The sequence below is a fragment of the Podarcis cretensis genome, assembly GCF_951804945.1.
Source record: "Podarcis cretensis genome assembly, chromosome: 2".
Lineage (NCBI taxonomy): Eukaryota > Metazoa > Chordata > Lepidosauria > Squamata > Lacertidae > Podarcis > Podarcis cretensis.
The window spans coordinates 78,859,995-78,884,441 of record NC_137171.1 but is presented as its reverse complement, the minus strand read 5'-3'; the positions used below and the strand labels follow the sequence as shown (position 1 = coordinate 78,884,441).

Genomic DNA, 24,447 nt, shown 5'->3' with positions numbered 1-24,447 from the left:
GTGTGAAGCAGAAGTTGGAACTGGATTAGAAAGTTCATTCAGAAGTGTGCAGTGCTGTTGACAGACAGACAGGGTCACTCTTAGTCTCTTTGCCCATTGTGTCACGCTCTTGTGGCCCAGTGTAGCGAGGAAGTATGAAGTTACACAAACAAAAACAACTGGCAATTTAGAAACTGCTTTCCCATCTAATTAGGCCTTCCTTTCTGAAGAAGGTTGGAGTGAAGGAAGTATTCAGATGCATTTTCAAGTTAAGGAAAATATACAAGGCACCGTTTTGTTTCATTGCATTATTGTTATAATGGAGTCCACAAGTTTCAACTGAGATCTGACCCATATAATATGTGGAAAAAGGAATACAACGTAGTCACCACCTCAAAAATGTGCAGTCTGAATAGACAAGATGGACAAAGGAGGTAGAAGGTAGAATAATTTGCCAACAGTGCACAAGATATTGGGGCAGAGGCAAGAGGAGAATAAATCACTATTTTTGGTTAATGTGTGCCATTAAAAAAAATATTGAAGCTGCAGAGGGGTAAAGTACAGCACATCTTAATTTATTTGACATAGTTCAGATTAAGATAATAAGAATGAACTACGGTAACTTCACTGGGGTAACCAATGAGCCATGAGATTGCCCTACAGCAGGGGTGGCCAGCTCCCAAGAGACTCCCAAGAGACAGTGATCTACAGTGGTGCCTCACAAGACGAAATTTATCAGTTCCGCGAGTCTCTTCGTCTAGCGGTTTTTCGTCTTGCGAAGCAAGCCCATTGACAGCTTAGCAGATTAGCGCTCTTAGCGGCTTAGCGGCTTATCGGATCAGCTGATAAGCGGCTTAGCGGCTTAGAAAAAGGGGGGGAGGAAAAAAAAACCCGCAGGAACTCGCAAGACATTTTCGTCTTGCGAAGCAAGCCCATAGGGAAATTCGTTTTGCGAAGTGCCTCCAAAACGGAAAACCCTTTCATCTAGCGGGTTTTCCGTCTTGCGAGGCGTTCGTCTTGCGGGGCACCACTGTACCTCCTTTTGGGGGGTGGGTTCAGGTCAAAGTTGTTGAGCCTTTTCTTAAGGAAGAAAGGGGAATCAGCCACTCACCAACAGATCACTGGGGGAACAAACAGCATCACTGAGTAAACTCCATCTTCAACTAGTTTTGTCTAGTTCATCTTCTGCTTTTTGTAGGTCAGTGTTAGAGTATACCAGGATAGTGTTGGAATTGGTAGGTAATTGAACGGATGATGATAATGGTAGGTGTGGATATGGAAATGTAAGGCAAGCTGTGGAGACAAAAGTGGTGCAATCTGTTTATGAACAGAAAATAGTATTTTTTTTCTATTCATCTGGGCATCTATAAATTTTATGCCTGATAGTCACATATATTTAAGAACCAGCAAACTTGTACAGAATTTGACTACTCACTAGGGTAAAGATGCAAATATTGCTGTGGAATTTCCTAGGTTGCATATGGAATAACAGGCACTAAGTGATGTGTTTGTAGTTTGACTCTGGATTTATGCTGCACTGGAAACTTCCTTTTAATTTCTTAAGGCTGCCACTTCTATGTTACAGTCCCAATAGGGAAGCTACTAGAACTACTTCTGCATGGCCATGCTTTTTGCTGGTGCCTGCCAAGAATGTCTAGTGTCGGTGTGTAAATTCCGATGAGCCTGTTGCATACAATAGGGATGCTTACAAATTTTACATCCTGAGTAAGAAGGCTTACTATGAGATGAGATAGCAAGCTTTGGGAGCCTTGACATTTTGCATCAATACTAGGGCCCCATTCAAACAATTATAGGCCCCATGTGGGCGTTTGGGAACGTCTGGAGTGCATAGTGAATGATTATTGTGAGAACCGGATTTTCTGTGTGAACGCTGGCCACACCATTGCTGCAATTTGTGTGGTTGTTGTGACCTGAAAAATATGGCTTCATGAACAATCAGGTTCTTCCTCCCACTTCAGACAATACCTCAGCTTTAGCCTGGAGATGATCTTTGCATGTTTCCTGAATTTTGTGTCATAGCCTAAAACTTATTTTATGTGAACCTGTGGAAGAAGAATGAATGTGGTTGAAGCCTCTTCTGTAGCCTGTAGGTGAGGCAAAATTCTCAAAATGTGAGAATGTGCTATTGGGCTGCCCTTATGAAACGTACAGATGCCTCAGTGGTGACGGTGGATCCTCTTCCTCTTATTCTGTAATATTATTGCTTTTTGTTGGTATTGTGGTATTCTTGGGTAAGAAATAACAAAATGCCATCAGTTGCAGAGAATAGTTTTTCTTCTACATCTTATATGGATGGTAGGGAAGACTGAATGTTAAAACAAAGGAAATTAGACCCATATGTGAGAACTAGGACCACTTCCCCCCTCCCATTTCTACATGACAGCATACATTACTTAGTCGCATATTACATAATTACTTCGCTTACTTCCTGTAACAACAGAGCGTGAATTGACTGCAAGTAATGTTTAGCAGTGTGGCAGAAGGCAAACTCATTTTGTCTCTCTCTTCTCAAACTGCCTAGTGTATAGATATGCAATATCAAAAGCTGAACCTGAGAGTTAACACTGCAAACTTCATTTTTGCATTAATGTACAATTTTGCTTCCAGACACAGTTTGCTTGTGTCCTGCTAAGTTGCAAGTCAAATTTTTTTAACAGTGCTTAGCTTCTTCGTATGCAAATCCAGGAACTTTGGAGACCTTTGACAGCGCTGAAATTCCTCACAAGTTCAAAGGATGTGCTGTATCCTGCAGAACCTACTTTGCATAGCACCTGTAAGCTTACTACATCATATCTAGTGTGGCAACTACACTATGAATACAAAAGCAGTATTGCTTTATTTATTTTTAAGCCTCCTTTGCATGACAATGGTCTTATGCTGATGAAAGATCAAAATAGATAGAGCTTCTTGCTTCTGACTGAGTGGGTGTCAGAAGGGAATATGCTTCATGTAGAGAATGTCACAGGCAGATGAGCAAACTCTTAGCCCAAACTGTCACCTACAGTCCATGCATAAATATTTACAGATAATGGTAAGGAGCTTATTTTGTGAAAATAAGTTTACAGTAATTGCATCACATACATTGAGAATTAAGGGAAGTTCTGTTTATTTAATTTTTAACACCTGTTAGCCTTTGCCCCTTTGTGTATTGTCATCCTGAATGTTGTTATTGCTTGATAAGAGACCCTTTGTTTTCTTTCCTCTTTCAGTAAAAGCCCAGAAGATAATTGTTAGTGGTACATGGACATGTTTGGGTGCTGTATTTAGAGCATTAAGACCATGGTTGCAGTCAAATGTGCACAAAGTGTAAGACAGAATGCAATTTCATTTTACTCCTTCATTGATGCTTATATTGCAGATTTGATTTATGCAGGTGAAAGCCATTGTGCATACTATAAGTCTAGTACAGTGATACCTTGGGTTAAGAACTTAATTCGTTCTGGAGGTCTGTTCTTAAGCTGAAACTGTTCTTAACCTGAAGCACCACTTTAGCTAATGGGGCCGCCTGCCGCCGCTACGCCGCCGCCACACAATTTCTGTTCTCATCCTGAAGCAAAGTTCTTAACCCGAGGTACTGTTTCTGGGTTAGCGGAGTCTGTAACCTGAAGCGTATGTAACCTGAAGCGTATGTAACCCGAGGTACCACTGTACAGAACTCAGATTTGTTAATGCAAGTGAAAGAGTATAACTAGTTAACTGTGTTGCCTTGAAATGAAGTCTGCCTTCTGACAACTTGTTTTATTGAGTATTCATCTTGATTGGTTTGCACAGTTTGAGGGGACATTATATGACACCAACTGCTTACTCATTCCAGTTTGTTTGCAGGGAAGTTATATGATACTGCGGCAAACAGCCGTTATCTCACACCTTTTCCTTACTTCAAAAAGTCTTATTTTGTTGCACAAAGTGCCACATCCATTTTAATTAAGAAACGTGAACTTGATTGTATGCAAATAGCAGAAGCAGCCATAGTTTAGGGAAGCTTTTAATGTTTAATAGACTATTGTATTTTAATTTTCTGTTGGAAGCCACTCAGAGTGGCTGGGGAAACCCAGCCAGATGGGCGGGGTATAAATAAATTATTATTATTATTATTATTATTATTATTATTATTATTATTATAGTTAACCAATTCACTTGGGAAGAGAGCAATGCAGTCTGCTAATCTGATAAACAGCTCTGTGATACCGGCGCCTTATTGAAGAACCTCCAGCCTGTGGGCATAATTAGGCCTACCCAACCTCCCCAATTGGTCCATCTACAACATAGGGTGCGGGACAGATAAAGATGTGGCTGGGCCAAAAGGGGTTTGGCTGGTACCACCTATCTGTTTATTGGCTACATTTGGGGTGTGGATTTAAATCATACTTTGAGCGAGACATTTGTTGTAGCTGAGCAGATACTTCACCGTTATAGGTATCATTGGAATGAATTGGGAGTGGTTGGCTCAGCACTGTGCGACTCTGACCAAGTTCATGCTTTTATCAAGTGTTTCAGTCAGTTGATTTCTTCATTGGGTTGCAGCTATCAGGGAAGTGGGTTGTTGGTAGGATGGAAGCAGGAAGGAGACTCTCCCACCCCCCCCACCCCGGTTGGAAGCAATGCTAGAGTTAGGGTAGGAGGAAGTACAGTGGGCTTCTGAAATGGTGAACAAATACCGCTACATGAGGACTACAGTGGCTGGCTAAACGTGAATAATAAGCCACTATTATATTTTCCTAGGTAAATGGTAGGTTTTCGAAAAAATAAACTTTGGACATTTAAATTAGATTGCCAATGCCTTTCTTCCTTTCTAGATATGGCTTGGTTGCAAAGGAGATTTTTCCTTTGCAGCTGTGGCTTGAACTTGACCATACCTGACACCATAGATGATGTCATGAGCAGGAGAGGTAACTGTGGTTTGCCCCAAATGACCTGGCTAGGGGTTGGGCTAGATGACCCTTGTAGGTTCCTTCCAGCTCTACAATTCTACGATTAGGCCCATGGGCCAGAATTTTCCTACTGCTGCACTATACCAAAGGGAGCACATGCATTCACAGTAAATAAATGTTGTGATTTCTTTGGACCTTTGAAATTTCTTTGCTTGTCCCTGGCTGGAAATTGAGTTCAGTCAAGTGGGTATAATAATATAACGTAGGAAGGAGCAAATAATTTCTAGTTGTGCAGGAAAAAAAAGTCCCATTGAAAAGCAGGAATTCCCATCTAGAATGCAGCATATTGTAACAAAGGGATGAGGAAAAAGAGGTGCAGTATGGTTTCTACAAACTAAGTTTCAGCATGCTTGTTTCTTGGATTAAATGCAAATATTTTTAGCATGGAAGGAAGATTCTTTCTTGTATGCTAAATCTGGATAAATAATTTTAGATGTTCTGTTCTAACATCTGGTGTGCATTGCTTCTGTTCAGTCCCCCCACCCCACCCCCAGCTTGCATGCTGTGGCATCTTAGAAAGCTAGCACAGTCATTCTGTGGTTGGCTTAAATTAAATCACATGGAGCCAGCTAGAAGAATGCTGACATGCACAGTTTTCATGCTGAACACACTGAAACCACAGGCTGGAGTTAGAGAGAACTTCTCACTGTTTTGAGTCTAGACACTAGGCTGCAACATAAAAAAGAGAGAACAAAAGTGCCATCAGGCAAAGTTCTAACCACGGCAACCCTGTTTTTGAAAAATCTGAAAACTAAAAAAGAAAAGAAAGAAAAATCTGAAACTTTTTGTTGAAACCTACAAATACTTAGGACTCCTGGAAGTAGCTATAACCAAATGCATTTAAAGTAGGTTTTCACCCCACACCTGTTTCCTGCCTATTGCCAAATGCTTATAATGGGTGGTGCAGCCTTTCTCAACCTGTGGGTCCCCAGATGTTGTTGAACTACAACTCCCATCACCCCTAGCTAGCAATTCCAGAGCCCAGGGATGATGGGCGTTGTAGTCCAACAACATTTGGGGACCCACAGGTTGAGAACTGCTGGGTGGTGGGACATTCATAGTTCTCTAAAAAATCATTTGAATGCAAGTGGGTCAGTCTCAAAATATGAAAAGTTAAATGTGCGCAACAGCAATTTGCACCTTTGCATCTTGACCACTGGTACAGTACTCTAGTCCACTTTCATTTTTATTAGAAATGTCCTGACATTTTGCTTTTCAGAATGATCCGGGTTTTTTAGTGCTTCGTCTGAGAATAGGAGTTTGTTTTTCATTCTCCAGGTGCATAGTTTTGCTGGTGCAACACGACTTCCATTTCCCGCTCCTCCCCTCTGCAGCACCAAAATCCACTTGGGAGGGTCTCCCAGCCCTAGAGCTGATTTTGAGGCCACATGGGGGACAGGAGAGGAAGTCGAAGCTCTGATGCTCTTATACAAGCCTGTTGCGGCAGTGCGGAGCTGTAGCACTGAATATGGCCCTGGTAATTTGATCATTGATTCTTCTTGCACAAATGGTAGTCAATATGTATAGCACCACAGTGAAAAGGCTGCTGTGCCAGTGTGGTGTCAGTGATGATATGTAGAAAGAAAGAACTGGTTTAGAAGAAACTGTGGAAGGTTACTCGTGGCCAGCCAGTCACTAGTTCCCACAAGTAAAACATTAGTACATTAAGAATCCTGATCCTAGATGCAAACTTACACTGAAATAATACCAAACATTTGCACATCTATCTAAAAATAGGACCTTTCACCCGCTAGCTGGTTGGGGCACCAATGCCAACCAATGGCTAAAAGATGCTTCTCTTCCCAACCCTATTCTTCCTTTGCTTGTGTGACTGACTGCTTCTGCCACTCCTGTCCTTTAGAGAGGGAATATTTTAATCCTTGAAATCATGCTTTGCGGCCACTCTTATCTCAGCACAATAGCAGGAGTGAAGAGAAATATTTCCCTCCACCACTACTCCAGTGAGACATGAGCCCTCATCCTTGTCCTAATCTTGTCACTCCCAGATTCACATTCCACCAGGGTGGGAAGGGATGTTCTCTCTCTTAGTGATCATGGGAAGTGAATGTTTGAATCCTGGCCATATTTTCTGATGCCTCTTGACAGATTAGCCCAGTACTGGTTGATGTAAAATCCTGATAAGAGAACAAGCTTCCTTCGAATTTCCTGTTGAGCTTTACTTTTCCCCAGTAACCATTCTAATTGCATATGAGGACCATTTATTTTTCCAAAGAGTTCAACATTTGGTTATTAGGTTGGGCCACTTTCCTGTAGCTTGTTCATACTCATTTGCTGCATAGTTCAGGGGTAGTCAATGTGGTGTCCACTGGATGTTGTTGAATTTCTAATCCAATCGGACTCAGCCAATTGACCAGTGGCCAGAGGTGATTGGAGTGTGAATGCAGCGAATTCTGTAGGGCATGCTGGCAACCCTGGAGTAGGTAATGTGTTTAAAGAAGGAGAAAAGTTAGCCAAAATAGTCAACACAAAATCATTAGCTGGTTTAATGAACCTTAGGCAAAGCATAAACTATTTAAAAGTTTATTTTTTAATCCCTGATTTTATTTACATGCATCTTTATACAGTATAGTAAGAAGGGAGAGGCTGTATCTTACATCTTTTTTGTTTCTCTTCTCCCCACACTCCTCTGCAACTACAGCAACACAATTTCATCAGGGATTGTTTCAGCTCGCAGCTGCATCCCCCCACTGCACCTTGAGCTTTATCATTCAATCCCATCTGCTTCACTGGGGTAGTTATGCTAAATCAGTTTTCAATAGCCACAGGAAAACAGCATCATCTGGAACATTAGAGGAGACTTTGCCTAGTTTGTACTGTGAGGCTGGGGGCAGGGAAGGGTTTATTTGCTTAAGGAAGCTTACCCTTTCCTTTCCGCGAACTGCTGCAGCTATACTCGCCCTCTGTCTGCTCCATACTTTGCAGTGGTTCTCTGTTCCAAGAAACTGCTTCCTGTTCATATGGATCATATTTTGGGGGATTATCTGGTGAAGAACAAGGGTGAAAGTTGTCGCATTAGATGACCGAAGCATGTGATAGGATACTGATCATTCCATTTAGTAAGTAACCTGGTGCCAGATAAATTCAGGCACATGACAGAAGGGCGCATGCTGTGTAAGGAGCATTTTCAAGCGCTGCCTTTGTGTAGCACTGCAGATAGGACCAAGTAATTGGCCATCAGTCAGCCTCTGAATTTTTCTAGTATCATGCATGACTCTTTTAGGGACTTTCAGAGTGGTTTTTGTAGTTTTTCCTCTGCTCTGAGTCACATAGGGAGCTGTGCCTTTTTGAGTTTTATGTAATGCTTTCCCCACCATTGTCGTATATTTTTACCTTTCATACTATCCATAGTATTTTGCTTTTCATCATGTGACAGACATTCTGAGTAGGTCTACCCTGTAGGAGAATCCAATCGCATGTCTTCTCGTGTCTTCAGTTCCGAAACTGATTTTCCACTTATCCTTACAAATTTATCAATTTATTTTCTTGCACATGCATTTGTCAGTATAATTGTGTGATTCTGCCCTCCACATTAACAATGAAGTGAACATTTGCTATGATCCACCTCTCTTCATTTTTCGTATTAGTTTATTTATATCATTTTTGTATAGCTTCCCATAAAACAGTGTGAAGCAATTTTTAACAATAATTTTTGTTAAAGGAAAGTCAGCACAGAAAGGAGAAACAGTAACTTGGTTTTAATCGAGGTCTTCAATACAGTACCTTGGTTGTTTATGCTATAACCAGCGGCTGCTTCTAGCAATGTTATTTCCCCTCAGCTTTCAAAAGGACTCCCTTGCAGACGAAAGCTAACATTTTATTTATTTATTTGGCTCTAGATTTGCATTGTTGTCACAAAAACTAACTTTATGGTCAATAATGTTGGATGTGGTCAACTCTATAAACTCAGAGGAGCCTTTCACCCAGTTTCACACATCCAGCCACAGTTTTAAGAGCTACTTGAAACTGCAACTATATGGAAGAACTCCCTATTCCATTTTAGCAACCCACCCTACTATCTAAAGCTTTTGCTTTTCTTTGCAGTTTACTGCAACTATGTGATGAGCCATTGATATCAACAAATGTTTCTCTATGCCAGGCACCGCCAAACGTGGCCCTCCAGCTGTTTTGGGACTACAGTTCCCATCATCCCTGACCACTGGTCCTGTTAGCTAGGGATGATGGGAGTTGTAGTCCCAAAACAGCTGGAGGGCAGAGTTTGGGGATGCCTTCTCTATGCAGCTGCATTTCAACTGTCATGCTTTTGATTCCAAGTGTAAATGGAAACTTTCACAAGCACACACTTCTCCCCTAAAATGGTAGTGTATATTTCACTTTCTCTGCAAGGGGTTTTCGAGGTTTCCCTCATTTCAAGTACTTCTTTCCCTCATAATGGAGTTCTGTAACTGAGACGTCATGTCCTGTGGGAACAGATGCAACATGGAATCCAAATGTGCTTTTTAGAAAAGGTCTCTCACACACAGCAGTTCAGAAGCATGTTGAGATGCAACACCAGAGTTTGCCTCTTCCTCTGGATGGCCTGGGTGATAATTTGCTTTAGAATTTATTTTCCATTCCTCCCAATTGGCTTCTTCTTTTTTTAAAACAGTCAGCAATAAATGAAATGGTTAATTATGAAACCCATTTCCACTCTCATGGCAATTTCTTATGACTGGACTATTCCTGGAAAGGAGTGGGTTTGTACTTTCTTCCCCTGAGAGACATTATCATAATAGCACAGAAGAAAGTAAATTCATCCTGGCCCCTTCCCATAATGCAACAGTCTGTTCTGTTTAGACCACAATCCATTCCTGGTTTCAAGGGTCTAGTCATAATTTGGGCTTTTCTCAGATACTCTCTGTCTTAATCCAAAGTGTTAGTCTGAACAGTGGTGGTGGTATTTGTTTGTTATAAAATCTGCAGTGGGACTGAACTGGTTGAGTTTGGCTCTAAGACTTAGAAGAAATCTCTCCAGAGGATGATGAAACTTCTCATCTTTTGATTTCCCTATTGTTAACTATTAAATGGAGGAGACAGATACATGGGGAAAGTAGCCTGCTGTACAATACAGTACCAGGTTACCTTTCAAAGAATAACCCGAAGTTTTTAATAGATAGTGAAAAGCTGATGTGATTATTTGCTTTGCGAGGGATACCAAATGTTAAAGGAGATTTTAGTCACTCCAGTCGGCAGCTAGCCTGATGAAGCCCTTAATTTTTTTTTGACAAGTTTGGCTTAAATATGCAGGCTGTCTTGATTCCAAATTTTGAAGACAAGAATGTCAAGACTCTTGCCAGAGTCGTAATTCTGATAATGAGGCTAAAAGTTCTAGTGTAGGGTGACTTGTAGGAAAGCATGAATAACAAATGTAACTTCCTTCTCTGTGCTGCTGGAGGGGGCGAAGATAGGGCAACGTGTCTGTCTGCTGGGCTTGTGTCAGTGGGGTAACGGGGCTGCTGTAGAACCTGTTTCCCCCTGCACCTGCTCAGTGTAGTGCAGTAGTAGCAAGCTTAGGATCTGGAAATGGGCTGTGGCAGAGGCAGAGCTGAGCCATAGACCTGTTGGATACAAAGCTGCTCTCCCACTCCTGTTTTGGGCCCTTCTGCTGTGGCAGTGGGAAGCTAGCAAAGCAGGGGGGGAAATACCCCAGCTTCCACCATGTCCAGTATAATCAACCAGAGTTTGGATGTAGTGGTCCATCTGCTGCTCCACCCCAGTGCTCCCCGCCAAGGTTAGGATTGCTCTGATAACCTTGTGGCCCCTTAATGACTAGAGTTCAGATCACAGGAGGGCATCACTAAATTGGTTGCTAAGAGTAGTAAAGGGAGATGGCTTTGCATCTGCTGGGCAGAAATAAAGGTTTGCACAACTTCAGAATAGAGAGAGTGGGGTAGCCAGTTGTGGTGACTTAACATTTTACTGCAGCATGCCTAATGTCATGGACTTGCTAGATGCCGAGGAGTGGTGGGAGGCACCAGCTGGGGAACCCCCATAGAGAGAAGGGAGCAGACTCAGGAGGAGGTTCCAGAAGCTGAAGAGGCAACAGGGTTTAGTGAGCAGGAAGAGGCTGGGGCAGAGAGCAGTCCAGGCTCAGAAGGAGAAGAGGAGGGGACCCAAGAGGCAGCTATGAGGCAGGCTGCTGAAGAAACCAGGGTAGTTTCCCCTCCTACTGTGACCAGCTCTCCTCCCCGCTGGTCTCCCAGAATATGTGGAGAAATGAAGAGGGTGGAGCAAATGGAAGCAAGATGAAGGAGCCATAGGCTGTTGGGGAAGGAACCCAGGGGAGGAGCCTTAGAGAGTGGTGGGAAGGCAGGGACCTCCAGCCCTTGCAGCTGCCTCATTGGGGCAAGACTACTGGGAAGAGTTGCTGTGATCACTAGGCCTGCACTGTTCTGGTTCCTTTGAATAAAGAATTAACTTCACTGACACTGGGTGTTTTATTGCTGACCTACTCCTGACTCTGGCTCTTGACACTTAAATGCATGCATCACTGTCCATAAGTAAAACCAAGGTTTAATTTAAGCAATATTTCAACCTCTTTTTCATCTTGTTGTAAAACTGGAATTCATGTTTGGCACTAAAAAACATGCCAGGATTCCACATTAAGATGTTGCTATAAGCACAAGTTCTAACTCATTTTAATGTTGTAACCATAATCTTGCACAAATTTACTTTTGAAGTGGAAGGGCAGTCATTAAGCTTTGATCATTTTCACCCAATGACAGACAGGCCTTTGATCATTTTCGCTTTCCTGTGTCTTGTGTTTCAAACAAGTTGCTTTCCTGGATAACAGAGAAAAAGAAGACAAGGATTCAGTGATGCTATGACTCTGGGAAATCAGTAGTAATTTGAACTCCATATCTAATGTATTGCATACTTAGATGAACAGTTTTGTGCGTTCACAGATTTTTATTTTTTGATTTCTTAAAATTTCAGGATTTTTCTTAATTGATGTTTGGATCAGTGTTGAAGACAAAATGGAGAAATATCATATTCAGTACATGTAATTTTCTGAATGTACTCATCTGTGGAAACTAAAATAGCTTTCCTATGCATCCAAAATACAACATTTCAATGGAATGTTTAATTAAGCATATGTGACCCAAACCATGCAAGGGAAATCCATGGACATTCTTCACCTAGCTCACAACCTTCACCAGCTTGGCATCTCCAGACCTTTTGGATAATAGCTACTAATAATATCAGCAGGGAGCACAGCTGAGCACCAGGTTGGTAAAGCCTGATAGAGCTAATTAGATGCACATTTGGATATATATCCCCATCTGGATTGTGATGGCTTATCTGGGTTCCATTGAACTGGCTGAAGAAATCTTTTGATGTTCATCTCCATCTGGGGCAACCAGTTGTACTCTACTAGTTATCTGAGGGGGTTGTATGAATTTTCTTTGTCCTACAGAAAAATGCATACTCTTGTCCTTGTGTAGTTCTTCACATTGATGTGCACAAAGGCTTTCCATTTGAGCCACAAAGTAGGAAAAACAAACATAGAAAGAGCTTATTTTCAAGCCAACTTTTTTTGAACGTCCACCTTTTTCTACATTTCAGATTTAAAATCTTGGATATACTCTGAAGCAAATTCTTGTGATTGTTGTAGTACTTTCTCCAGCCACTGTGATTGTGGGAATTGCTGCTAATCAAAACTGAAGTGTGCTTGTGTATAAGAGTACATACCTGGGAATGGCTGAGAATGTTGATGTGGGATGTGTCAGCTGCCTTGAGTATTGCTTGCATTTGAAGTAGTTTAAGGAATTGAATATTTGAATTGTTGGATGTCAACATGCTGCTCTTTATAAGTAAAAGAAAATACAGTCATATGGCTGTTTCTAACAGAAACTTAGTGACTCCTATGTGTATGTTTATAAGTTTATGGGGTGCACATTCTTGGAGCCTATAATTTGTTGACATCATCCTGTCTGGCAGAAATGAAGTGTAATTTGCAGTCACCTAGGACCTCCAGTACCTCTGCCAACAAATTGTTAAAATGGGCTGCTCGAGATGAGGATCCATGATTAGAATCACATAGCAATTCCACATAGCAAAGTGTTGGTTACCACAAACTTGTGCTGAAATAACTATTACGTTCTCTAGTAGCATACGTTTGAAAGAGAATAAATAGAAATATAGTTAATTAGGGAAACCAAGGGGGAAGGTTAAGATGAAAAAAAAATCCCCATTAATTTCTATGCATGATCATATGTAGCCAAAGACCTTTACAAAAAGTAAGATACAAGTGCTGTATTGGACCCTATGGAAGTTATTGGAAAGATGTTTCACTCCCTGAAAACTCCTGAAAAGTGTCTGAATTACTGTATGTGGGATGGGGCACAGGGACTGCTGGTGAGAAGAGGGGACAGAGAGCTTTTTCCTTGAACTTTCTCAAATTAACTTATCTTCTGGGCCAAGCTAATACATCTGTGATTAAAAAACAAACAAACTTAAAAGACATATTTTTTAAAAATATGCCACCATCCTTCATTATCACCCTGCTGGATAGAACAAACAATCTTATCAGCTGAAGTCCGCACAGTTAGCCGTGATTCCTGCTAAAGACTTTTTCATAACTTTCATGGCAGCAATGACAGAGGGCTGCATTCTAGGTCACATGTTTATCTATGTCAATTAGCAAAAAAATAATAATCATATAAATTATATTCTTAAGGATATAAGGGGCATTGTGAAACATAATGGATAATGACAGCACTTGTTTGTGATTTAATTATGGATGAGAAAGTAAAGTATGGACTTCTGGCAGCTGCTCCCACATGAGATGACTATAGAACCCAATCAGCCCCTTCATACCATAGAGAGCTGTAGATGATGAAGCAGGCCAGGCAAGGACCACATTATAAATGCTATGAGCCTCATTCTGAAGCAGATTGCACACTAGCTAGAGGACGCAATCATGCCTAAGACTTACTTTGCTAGCTGTATTATGTCTATAGTAACTATTCAGCAGCGTTTTGTGGTCTGAAGGTTGATTACCCCTGCTTTGTTGGATGTACAGTGGTACCTCGGGTTACAGACTCTTCGGGTTATGCGTTTTCAGGTTGTGTACCAAGGGAAACCCCGAAGGGGTTACTTCCGGGTTTCGCCGCTTGCTCATGTGCAGAAGTGCCAAATTGCATCACACATGTGCGCAGACACAGCACTGCCGGATATGAACACTGCAGGTTGCGGATGTGCCTCCATCTCAGATGATGTACAAAATGCCCTTGGAGACCCTCTATGACCATTTTGCTTTGAACTTTGAAGAGAAACTTGCTGTACTCAGAAAGGACCTGAGTTTCTGCAGTCTCTGTTGAGGTGTCCAGTGCCACATCTAATGTGATGTGGTGGGATCAATTTCAGCAGATAAGGCCTGATGATGTGGACAGCGTGCTTGCAACAATGTGTCTGACCATATTTGAGCCTTGTCTTCTTGGCTAATAAAACTAGCAGAGATGGTGTGACTGGATGTGTTCAGCATGTGGTTAACACATCATTGGGTGAGATGGTGCTCTCCACTGTCCTCAAAGAGGCAGTGATGTTGTCAATCTTCAGGAAGTCTATGATATACCCACTGTACAAAGCAACTACTGACGAGTCACACATACCCTGTTTAAAAGCAGTGTGCTGGAGAAAGTTGTGGTGGAGCAGGTGTAGGCATTCCTGCAAGATACCAGTTATCTAGACCCTTCCCAGCCAGGCCTGGTTATGGGATTCAATCAGTCTTGGTGACCTTTATCGAAGGATGAATGCAGTGCTGGGCTGGATGAGGGCCAATAAACAAGTTGAATCCTGGTAAGACGGATATGCTGCATGTGATGTGCTGGTTTAGTGTCCAGGAGCTAGGCAGATTGCCTGATCTGCATGGGATTGCACACAGGGAGCAAATTCAAAGCCTGGGGATGCCCCTAGATCCAACTTTTTCACGAAAGGGTCAAATGGCCTTTGTGGCTAGGAGTCCTTTATATAAACCCTGTATGTTAAGAAAGCTGGAGGTGTTCTTGGATTAGGATAGCTTTGCCAGTGTGCTTCAGGAGTTGGTGATCTCAACATTTGACTACTGCAATGTGCTCCATATGTGGCTTCCCTTGTACCAGCTGTTGACAGAGGCTTGCTATCAACAGAGCATAAAATCTCTGCTTGAGGATCTGCATTGGCTAGCTAGCCTTGCTGTTAGTATACAACAGCCTGGGACCAGCTTACTTGAGGGACTACTTTGTCCCATATATTCTGTTCAATCATTGCATTAAACCAGAGAAGCACTATTAAGAATTCACCTTGCTTCTGCAAGACAGAGGGCATTTCGTGTGTCTTAAGCCTCTGTTGTGCAATACTTTGCCTATTATTATTATTATTAAGCGAGTACTATTGGTACTTTGTTTCAAATCCTTTCTTCAGAATCTGTTGACAGACCTTTTCTGATGTACAGTGGTACCTCGGGTTACATTCAGCTTACAGATGCTTCAGGTTACAGACTTCGCTAACCCAGAAATAGTACCTCGGGTTAAGAACTTTGCTTCAGGATGAGAACAGAAATCGTGTGGTGGCACAGCAGCAGTGGGAGGCCCATTAGCTAAAGTGGTACCTCAGGATAAGAACAGTTTCAGGTTAAGAGCGGACCTCCAGAACGAATTAAATTATTAACCCGAGGTACCACTGTATATAGCTCAATCATAGGTTTTTGTGCATCAGTATCCATATGTTGGCTAGGTATTTTTTCCAGTTTTATTATAATATCCCAAGGTTCTGGTCAACCTCCAATGCAAAAGTGCTGGAATACCTTCATATATGCAATCCTATGCATGTTTACTCAGAAGTAAAGCACACTATGTTTGTTCAAACAATCAAACAAACAAATTGTCCAGTAGCACCTTTGTAGACCAACTAAGTTTGTTCTGGCTATAAACTTTCATGTGCATGCACACTTCTTCAGTGGGACTTATTCCCTAGTAAGTGTGTTTTGGATTGCAGCCTGCTTTACACCATAGTCTTCAGTATTCAGTGTGTTTGAATGTAGCTCTATGAATTCTTATTAAAGGTTTAAATCTGTTAAATAATCTACATGTTCAGAGTATGTGGTACATATGTAGACAAATAAACTAAGTTTAAATGCTTTTTCAAAGTAGCCTCATCCATATGATTTCAAATAATATTTTTCTGCATATCCACTGGCAAACAATTGAGCTTAGTTCATGAAAAGCCTTGCTAAGTCCTAAGGTGGGCTCACAATGCATTCTGTTTATTAATGGGCAATACAGTGTTGAGTTCAATTAAACATTTATTCGGTAAACTGATAAAATACGGTCATTATAATTGTTCATGAGCTTTACTTTCAGTATTTCAGACTCTAACCTGAATAGGGTAGTCAGCATTTATTTAGGTAAGAACAGCAATACTCAAAGAGTAATTTTGGGATGGTTCTAAATCTTCCATCATTAAAATACCCCAAACCTCAGCCTCATAAAGCATCTGGACCATTGCTTTATGTTTCTAAATGGATAAATCAGGATTCTCCAAATACCTGCTTCTTCTTTTGATAGGTGTACATTTCCATTTCTTTATGGTGTTTATATCAAACTTCACAAAAATGTAAGTTGGGGACTAAATTCTTTTTAAAAACAAATAATCAGAGAAGTTCAAATTTGAGATAGTCATTTTCCACATCGGAGAGGGAGAGCAGCAGTCCTGTGAACCTTGTTCCCTTTGGGAAGAAATACTATAAATTATAGTCAAAGGCAGCTGTTCTTTCCCTGTTAATTAAAATGCAACTCTGCAAAATGTTCAATAGCTGCATATATGTTTGTCAAATATAAATGCCCTTTGTAGCAGAAAAGTCTGGAGATTGGAATGCAAAACAGGGTTTGTTGCTGTTTGAGTGAGTAGCATTATTGGTGATGCATGAAAGAGTCCAGGGTCTGAATGACAGTGTGGTCAGTCTCTCAGTGAACACCATAGAGCCAACGAAGAACAGTTCACTAAGATTACACCAGCACTTTAAATTTAGGTACATATTTATGTAGCATGGTAAAAATAGACCCTGGAATAGCATACACTGGAAGTCTTGACTTGTGAAGTATGAAAAATAATCAATTGTCACTGGGGGTTAGCGTGGGGTGCTAAGAGACTTAGTTGAGTTTTTAAAATTGTTTCTCTGTAACTTGTATTAGTCTGGCAACTTCTTCAAGAAACTTGGTCTATGCTTTAATCCTTTTGACCACTTTTGAAGTATCCTATAGCATGTGGATGTACAATGACCATTGCTTAATAGAGAAATAAAATGTTACCAGAAGTATTGTTTCTTTAAGTTCTCCAGTATCCCAGTACAGTAATTGGTGCTAAGTATTAGAAGCCTTGTTCGGGTTCACCTATGAATATGGTTGCCAACTTCAGAAGTGGCCTCTCTAGCAGCTAGCTTGGGCATAGGCAAACTCTGCCTGCCAGGTGTTTTGGGACTACAACTCCCATCATCCCTGACCACTGGTCCTGTTAGCTAGGGATGATGGGAGTTGTGGTCCCAAAACATCTGGAGGGCCTGAGTTTGCCCATGCCTGAGCTAGCTGATCCTTTAGCAGCAGCTTGATCTACAGCAGTTAGCAACTGATAATGTTGAGCTTCAGCTGCTGATTTCTGTCTAATAAACCTCTGTTAAAGGGATAGGGATAGGGACAGGCCAGGCTAGATTTTGATCCGCCTGCATTTAAATATAGGGACATCTTGAGAAATAGCACATGTGAAAAATAAAAGCAGCGGAAAACAGAGGAACTTCTGAATCTTGTAAGGTGCAAACTTTTGCAATCCCATGTCAACATGAGGTACTATGTGGAATTAATCATCTGAAAAATCCTTAGATCCCAGATAGGAGTTTGCAAGACTGAATGCTGTTCTGTCTGTGCATGCAAAAAAGTAGCATGTTAGGGAGCAGGGTAAGCAAGAGCGCTTTTTCATTGCATCTGATATTCTATAATAAAGGAATTAAAAAAACCACACACACACCACAAGGTTATTCAAGTTTACTACCTCGGTGAAGAGTATATGTGTTTAGGTGGGTGACAATTTGCTTCTTAGGGGGTAAACCAGGCATGTTGGGAACAGCCATACTTGTTTTCATCTATACCTCCCTCATTCACAGCTAAAAAGGGGGAATTGGTGTGGTCTACCTTTTGCATCAACAAGTGCTTGCAGGTGTATGGAGATGGGCCTTCCTGCGTTCTGTCAGCTGAATCACTTTCTGTCCTGCCCCGTCTACCAACTTTAGAACTGGGATGTGGAGGAGAGGTGAGATGCAACTGTATCAAGTGATATCATAGGGGAGAAAGTTTTGAAGGCTCTGCTTTCCTCACCAATATGCACGTTTAGTTGTAAAAGTCTCCCAAGTTCCATTAAAAAAAATATACGTAGGAGGCAGGCATATGTATGAATGAATGTGGCTGTCCACATCATGCCTGGTTTATCTGGGGTCTAGTGCCCATCTCTCACATATTTAACTAAATTTTTAAAAAGCCTGACTCAGTTATGACAATATCTAAATCACGTTCAGCTATCATCTTAGGCCATGAGAGTGCTGGCTGGATTGAATGTAAGGCAGGGTGGGAAAATACCTACAGATAACTGGAAGTTATTTAGTGTGTGAAGGGGGGAAAAATCCCAACTCAGTGTATTGTTAACTCCTAGCAGGATAAATATACTTGTATGATCTCATTTCATGGTCATAAGATAGGCTTGCCAGATTTTTGGGGAGTGGGGGAGGGGATCCTTAAATGTACTAGTTGGAAATCGTTATACGTAGACTACAAGAGTTTTTGTTTTGTGGATGTTGTACTGTTATGGCACACAGACAATACATCACATTGTTATCTCTGATTATATTGTTTATATTTCATCATGTTGCCTAACATTCCAGATCTTCGGGGGAGGGGGAAGGGAAGCTAATGAATGGAGCTATAAACTGAGCTATTTGAGAGACACAGATACGCTGTGCCCCAGCCCAGCTGCTTGCTGAAACAAAGACTAGCATTGGTGCAATGAATATGCATTGGCTGTGTGTGTGATTCTGTTGCAGGCCAGACACAGGCCTATACAGTAATGAATCAGGAAGGCTGGCGCAGGCCCTGGGGATTTTTTTTAAAAAACACATTTGTTTTATCAGTATGTTACCTTGCCAATGGGATGATGTCAGTCTGGTTACCATAGAATGTGGTCAGACAGAGGAAGACATATGCAGTGTGTGGCAGTATTTTGTTTTGATAGACTGAGCTGCGGTTTTTCTTTCCCATTTGGAAACTTTAATACTGCAGAGAAGAAAAGATTTGAAAATGTGTTTGTGAGTTTGTGAGAGAATGAACTTTGGGCGCTTGCAAACAAACAAACAAACAAACAAACAAACAAACAAACGTGCATATTGAAGGTCTCTTTCTTTTTCTTAATCCAGCATGTAAAGGGTACCAACACCTAGACTGATGGGCAAATAGCACATGCAGTCATACCTTGGGTTGAAGTAGCTTTGGGATAAGTATTTTCGGGTTGCGCGCTGCTGCGACCCACAAGTAACGGAGTGCGTTACTTCCAGGTTTCGCCGCATGCGCAGATGCTCAAAATGACGTCACGCACAGAAGCGTCAAATTGCGACCCGCGCGGACACGGGTTGCGTTCACTTCTGGATGTGAACGGGGCTCCGGAACGGATCCCGTTCGCATCCAGAGGTACCACTGTACCTGATATCCACATACATTCAGAACATATTTTGTCAAAACATGCATGCTAGCTACATGCCCATTACTTTAAGCCATAGCTTAAATAACCATTAAGTTTTTTTTTTCCAGGGGGGCGGGGATAGTGTTACACCCAAACCCAGTGCATTAACTATGGTTTGTTCACAAAAATAAATCATGGTTTGTTCTTTGCTTACTGACATTAACCATGACTGAGTTTTCCTATGGCTTATGTGTGGCATGTTTCATTGCGTTGCCCAAATTGCCCAGCTAAGCATCAGGCACACTAGGTAAGAGCGGCTTTAAAACTAAGCTGTTCTCAGATCCGCTTTCTGGCACTTCTTCTTGAAATTGAAGTTACTGCTAACTCACCTGCCTGCCTGGTAATAAGACCTCCCTCCCCCAACTCACCTTGTCCCCCACATCATAGCTGCTGGAGTTGAAAACTTACTGTGGTGGGATCTGATTTTATATTTCCTAATGTTGAACTGCATGGACAATCCCTGTTACTGCTATACAGTGAGGTTTGATTGACATACTCTCCTTGCTAAAATAGTAAAGTATGTTCGAACTTTTATGTATAAATTTTGTAATTTATTTTGAACTTGGCTGTTCTAAGAGAAATGAACAATGAACTTAACTGTTTTGGATATATTATACACTTCAATTGTATTGTTTTATTCAGCAGTTCAATATAAATACCCAAAGCAGTTCTTGAGAGGCTTAGCATGCAAGCTCTTAAAATTCAGAATCAGGTGTTTTTGGGTATATATGGTGGTAGTTGGTAAAAATAATAATTATGCATTTAATTATTTTATTCTCTGTGTAATAGGTAGTGGTTAACAAACATTTAATCTACTGACACTTGGTGTAAAGTAATTGTGTTTTCTATGACACTAAACCCTATTTCATTTCTGTTTTTGAAAACTGAAACAGTAGGTTCGATAATGGGCATTCCTACTGGATTTTGTTTTCTTCAAATACTGGAAGACCTTGAGCACAGAAAAGGCATGAAATAAATTTAGGATGCATCAAACAGCGACAAGTGTTTGGAGATTTTCAGCTTTTGAAGTTGGTGCCAGCTTGTCTATCTAAGATTATAAAATGCAAGGAATCTTCTCTTTTGCAGTTTTTCAAGTTCCTGACTTGATGGCCAAAGTGAAATGATTCCTGTCAGGATGTCAACATACTGCATGTGATAAATTATATGTTGCATGTCCTACAAATGAAGATACCATTTTATTAAACTCTGACTTCCATGTTGGTCTTTTAGTTGTTAACTGATGGAGTTGTTCTGTATGACTGTTTGTTTGGCCTATGTGCTTTTATACAAGTTTGATCTAACAAAAGTTATATTTTCCATTTAAAAAAATATTTTCATTGGAGGCTAACATAGCTTCAAATGGAAAACTTTAAAGACTGAAAAGAAAAAAATATACAGCTGCAGATTCCACATATTAGAAGATTTAAGGCTTTTAAATATCTCCTTTCCCAAGGGAAAAGATGAAGGTGGGATAGAAGCAGCAAAGTGATGATTTGTGTATTAACACAGCCGAATGTCTGCATGGTTAACTCCAGTGCCTGGCCTGCTGTGGAGCATACACTTCTTGCTTTTAACATTCAGGTGGAAAGTTACAGTTTAATTTTGTTGCCAGAGTCTTGAATAGAAGCCATGACTTGTGGTGTGTTTATAAGCCGCAGTATATTTGCTAGTTTACATCTTGCCTACTAAATTGGCAAAATGTTTATTTTCCCTGGTGAACATAGTGGAGATTACTCCCTAGTGGTTCCTTTCACACCAAAATAGTATTTGTTGAATATATAAAACAGGGCTCTTTTTATATGTCACCTGTGCCTTGCATGGGGTATGAAAATGTGTAGTAGTGGCAAACATACTTCCCTTTTCAGATGTGATTTGTTACTGACGTTGTTTTCTTGTAATTATGCACTTGAGAAAAATGGAACGAGCATCTGTAGAGAAAAATATTTACAAGCTCCAGAAACCTTGAATAAAAATATCAGTGTATCCTATATCCTAAAAGATGGCCAACTTTGAGAAATGTGATAATGTAGTTTCTGTGTGCTATGCGAAAGCCTGTATGACATGCAAAGAAGCAGCATCACTGAGCAGAGCGGGAAAGCATATCGTGTTCACAGAATTGTAGAGTTGGAAGGAAACCCGAGGGTTATCTAGTCCAAGCTCCTGCAATACCCGAATAACAACTATGCAGTTTTCCCTCCCCCTCGGTTTGTTTTAATGGTAAAGGTAAAGGGACCCCTGACCGTTAGGTCCAGTCGCGAATGACTCTGGGGTTGTGGCGCTCATCTTGCTTTATTGGCCGAGGAAGCCGGCGTACAGCTTCTGGGTCATGTGGCCAGCATGACTAGGCTGCTTCTGGTGAATCAGAGCAGTGCATGGAAACACCATTTACCTTCCCGCTGGAGTGGTACCTATTTATCTACTTGCACTTTGACGTGCTTTCAAACTGCTAGGTTGGCAGGAGCAGGTACCGAGCAACGGGAGCTCACCCTGTTGCGGGGATTCGAACCGCCGACCTTCTGATCGGCAAGTCCTAGCCCAGTAGTGTTACTTTCCTCATGTATGAGCTAGAAGTTGTGTTGTAACACCATGAATCTGTAGTGTGGCCACAAGAAGACTATTTCTAGTTGCTGCATCTTCATAGTAAGCTGCCTTATACCTTTTACTGAAATATACCATATATAGCTCAGTATTGTCTACACTGACTGGCAATGTCTGTCTGTTTTAGCTGGAGATGCTAGGTTGAGCTTAGGACCTCTTCTTCAAAACAGTTAGGAATTAAATTGTTTAAAGTTTATTGCTTAAGTTGTAATCTCAAGTGCATGAAACTCAGTGTTGGATTGTTCCGTCTTACAAAAAAGGTATGTCTGCCAATAAAAACGCAATAAATATTATGCGTCAGTTTAGACCTTAAGTGCACCTGAGATGAGTCAACTGTATTTCCCGACCTCTCTTCCTCTGCTGTTTTATTCCAATGTTTATGTTTCAGAAACTAAATTTTAACAAGTATTTTGTTTGTAGAAGTCATATTTTATTTTAAGAAAATGAATATTTAGTTTCTGACCACAGTTTAAAATCTTAAACAAGCCTGACAAGGCAAGCATCCTATTGATTTATCAAACACTTTGCTTTAAGGAGCTACTGACTTTAAAGGATACTATACCTAATGTTTTTTGTTTCTTTTTATGACACTTTTTAAACCCATGGTTTCCTCTGGTTTTTTCCCCTGTAGGTGAAGCTGCTCTAAGAGGAGAACCCAGAATGCAGTCCCTCCCAGTATCAGCGGCTGTAACCAACCATAGGACAGGGCCACCCCCGATCAGTCCTTGCAAGAGGAGGTTCAGTATGGACCAAGGAGATGATGACCTAGACTGTGAAAACGAACACGTCTCTAAAATGAGTCGAATGTTCAGTCCCCATCTGTAAGTTTGCTTTACTATTTATACGGCTTCCATTGTGTTTTCACCCAGATTTTAATTTTGTTTTGAAAAATGACAATCCACATGCAGTGTTAGAAACTCAGATATATAACCTAATTGCCAAATGGCACCTTAAACCTAGTTTACAATTGCCACAGTTGAAAGTCTAGGTACCGTTCCCCACCCCCCATGGGATATCATCATCATTCATTTCATTTCCATCCTGCTTTATATTTTATATATCCTATGCTTTAAGACTCTCTACCCTGATGTGAGAATAGATGCATTGCATTTTTAGTGTTTTTCCCCCTCCTCCTTCTAAAGGCCAGGAACTTTTAGAACAGCTGCTCAGCAGACTGCACACAGCAACAGCTGCTCAAGCTGCAGTTGTTGCTAAACACTAGTTAACGTGCTTCCATTTTCACATGCCAGCAGAGTATTTCACTGTGCAGGTAAAATGTGGGTTACTGGAAAGGAAGAAAACGGTTTTTCCATCCATTTAGTTTTCTCATTCCTAGGGAAGCAGCTGTAGCTGGCATGAAGTGTAGGCGCTGAGAGAATTCCTTTCATTCCTGACTAGAGGAAGTGATTGGAGTATTCCAGCCAGAGCCAACTTGATAACTGTGTACTGTTCCCTGCTGCCTCAGCTCAAGAAGCCCTCTGCATTCCACACATTCCACTCAGCTTTGGATTGTTGCATTCAGTCATAAGATGTGGACTGAGGCATTTTATCCTCAAATAAATCACAGCAGTGTTATTCAGAGGCCTGCAGATTGCAGGCTTGGAATTTCTTACAAATAAGAGCTTGAGTACCAAAGCAATAAAAACTCTCAGAAACAGTTCTCCCACTCTTTCTTTCTTTCTTTTTTTACATGCGGTGATTACTTCCAGTTAAACTACTTAAAATCACTCCTTAAGAGTGAAATTTGTAATCACTGAGAGAAAAAACACATACACCAATAAATGAGTTACTCTGTTTCAACTGCCACACAACTTTAGATAGGAAAAAACGAGGCTATATTTGAATTATTACATAATTTAGAAGAGGAAGGGAGGGGATCTATGTGACTTCCAAATTCACAAAAATAAAGGAAATGAAATACAACTAGCGGTTGGGTAGATGGTTCCACTTCAGCATTTCAAACTCCTGTCTATCTGCAGAGTCATGCAACACCTTTAGAATCACTTTTCTCAAAGCTGTAAAGCAGAATTTTCATGGCGTTTTTACTCAAAACTATAATTATTTAGATTTTACAGAAATTTATTTTTTAACACTTGGACAACCATCAGATCCAGAAAGGGCTTTTATTAGCGGTACTGTAAAT

At 40.9% G+C, this 24,447-nt stretch overlaps 1 protein-coding gene across 2 annotated transcripts in view; it reads left to right on the top strand.

Moving 5' to 3' along the window:
* Nucleotides 1–24,447, top strand: part of VGLL4 (vestigial like family member 4) — a 102,597-nt gene that overhangs the window by 38,658 nt on the left and 39,492 nt on the right. For both annotated transcript variants that reach the window (XM_079967341.1, XM_079967340.1), the window contains one exon: nucleotides 22,936–23,125. In XM_079967341.1, coding sequence (XP_079823467.1) covers nucleotides 22,936–23,125 — 190 coding nt within the window. The remainder of the gene's footprint in view (nucleotides 1–22,935; nucleotides 23,126–24,447) is intronic.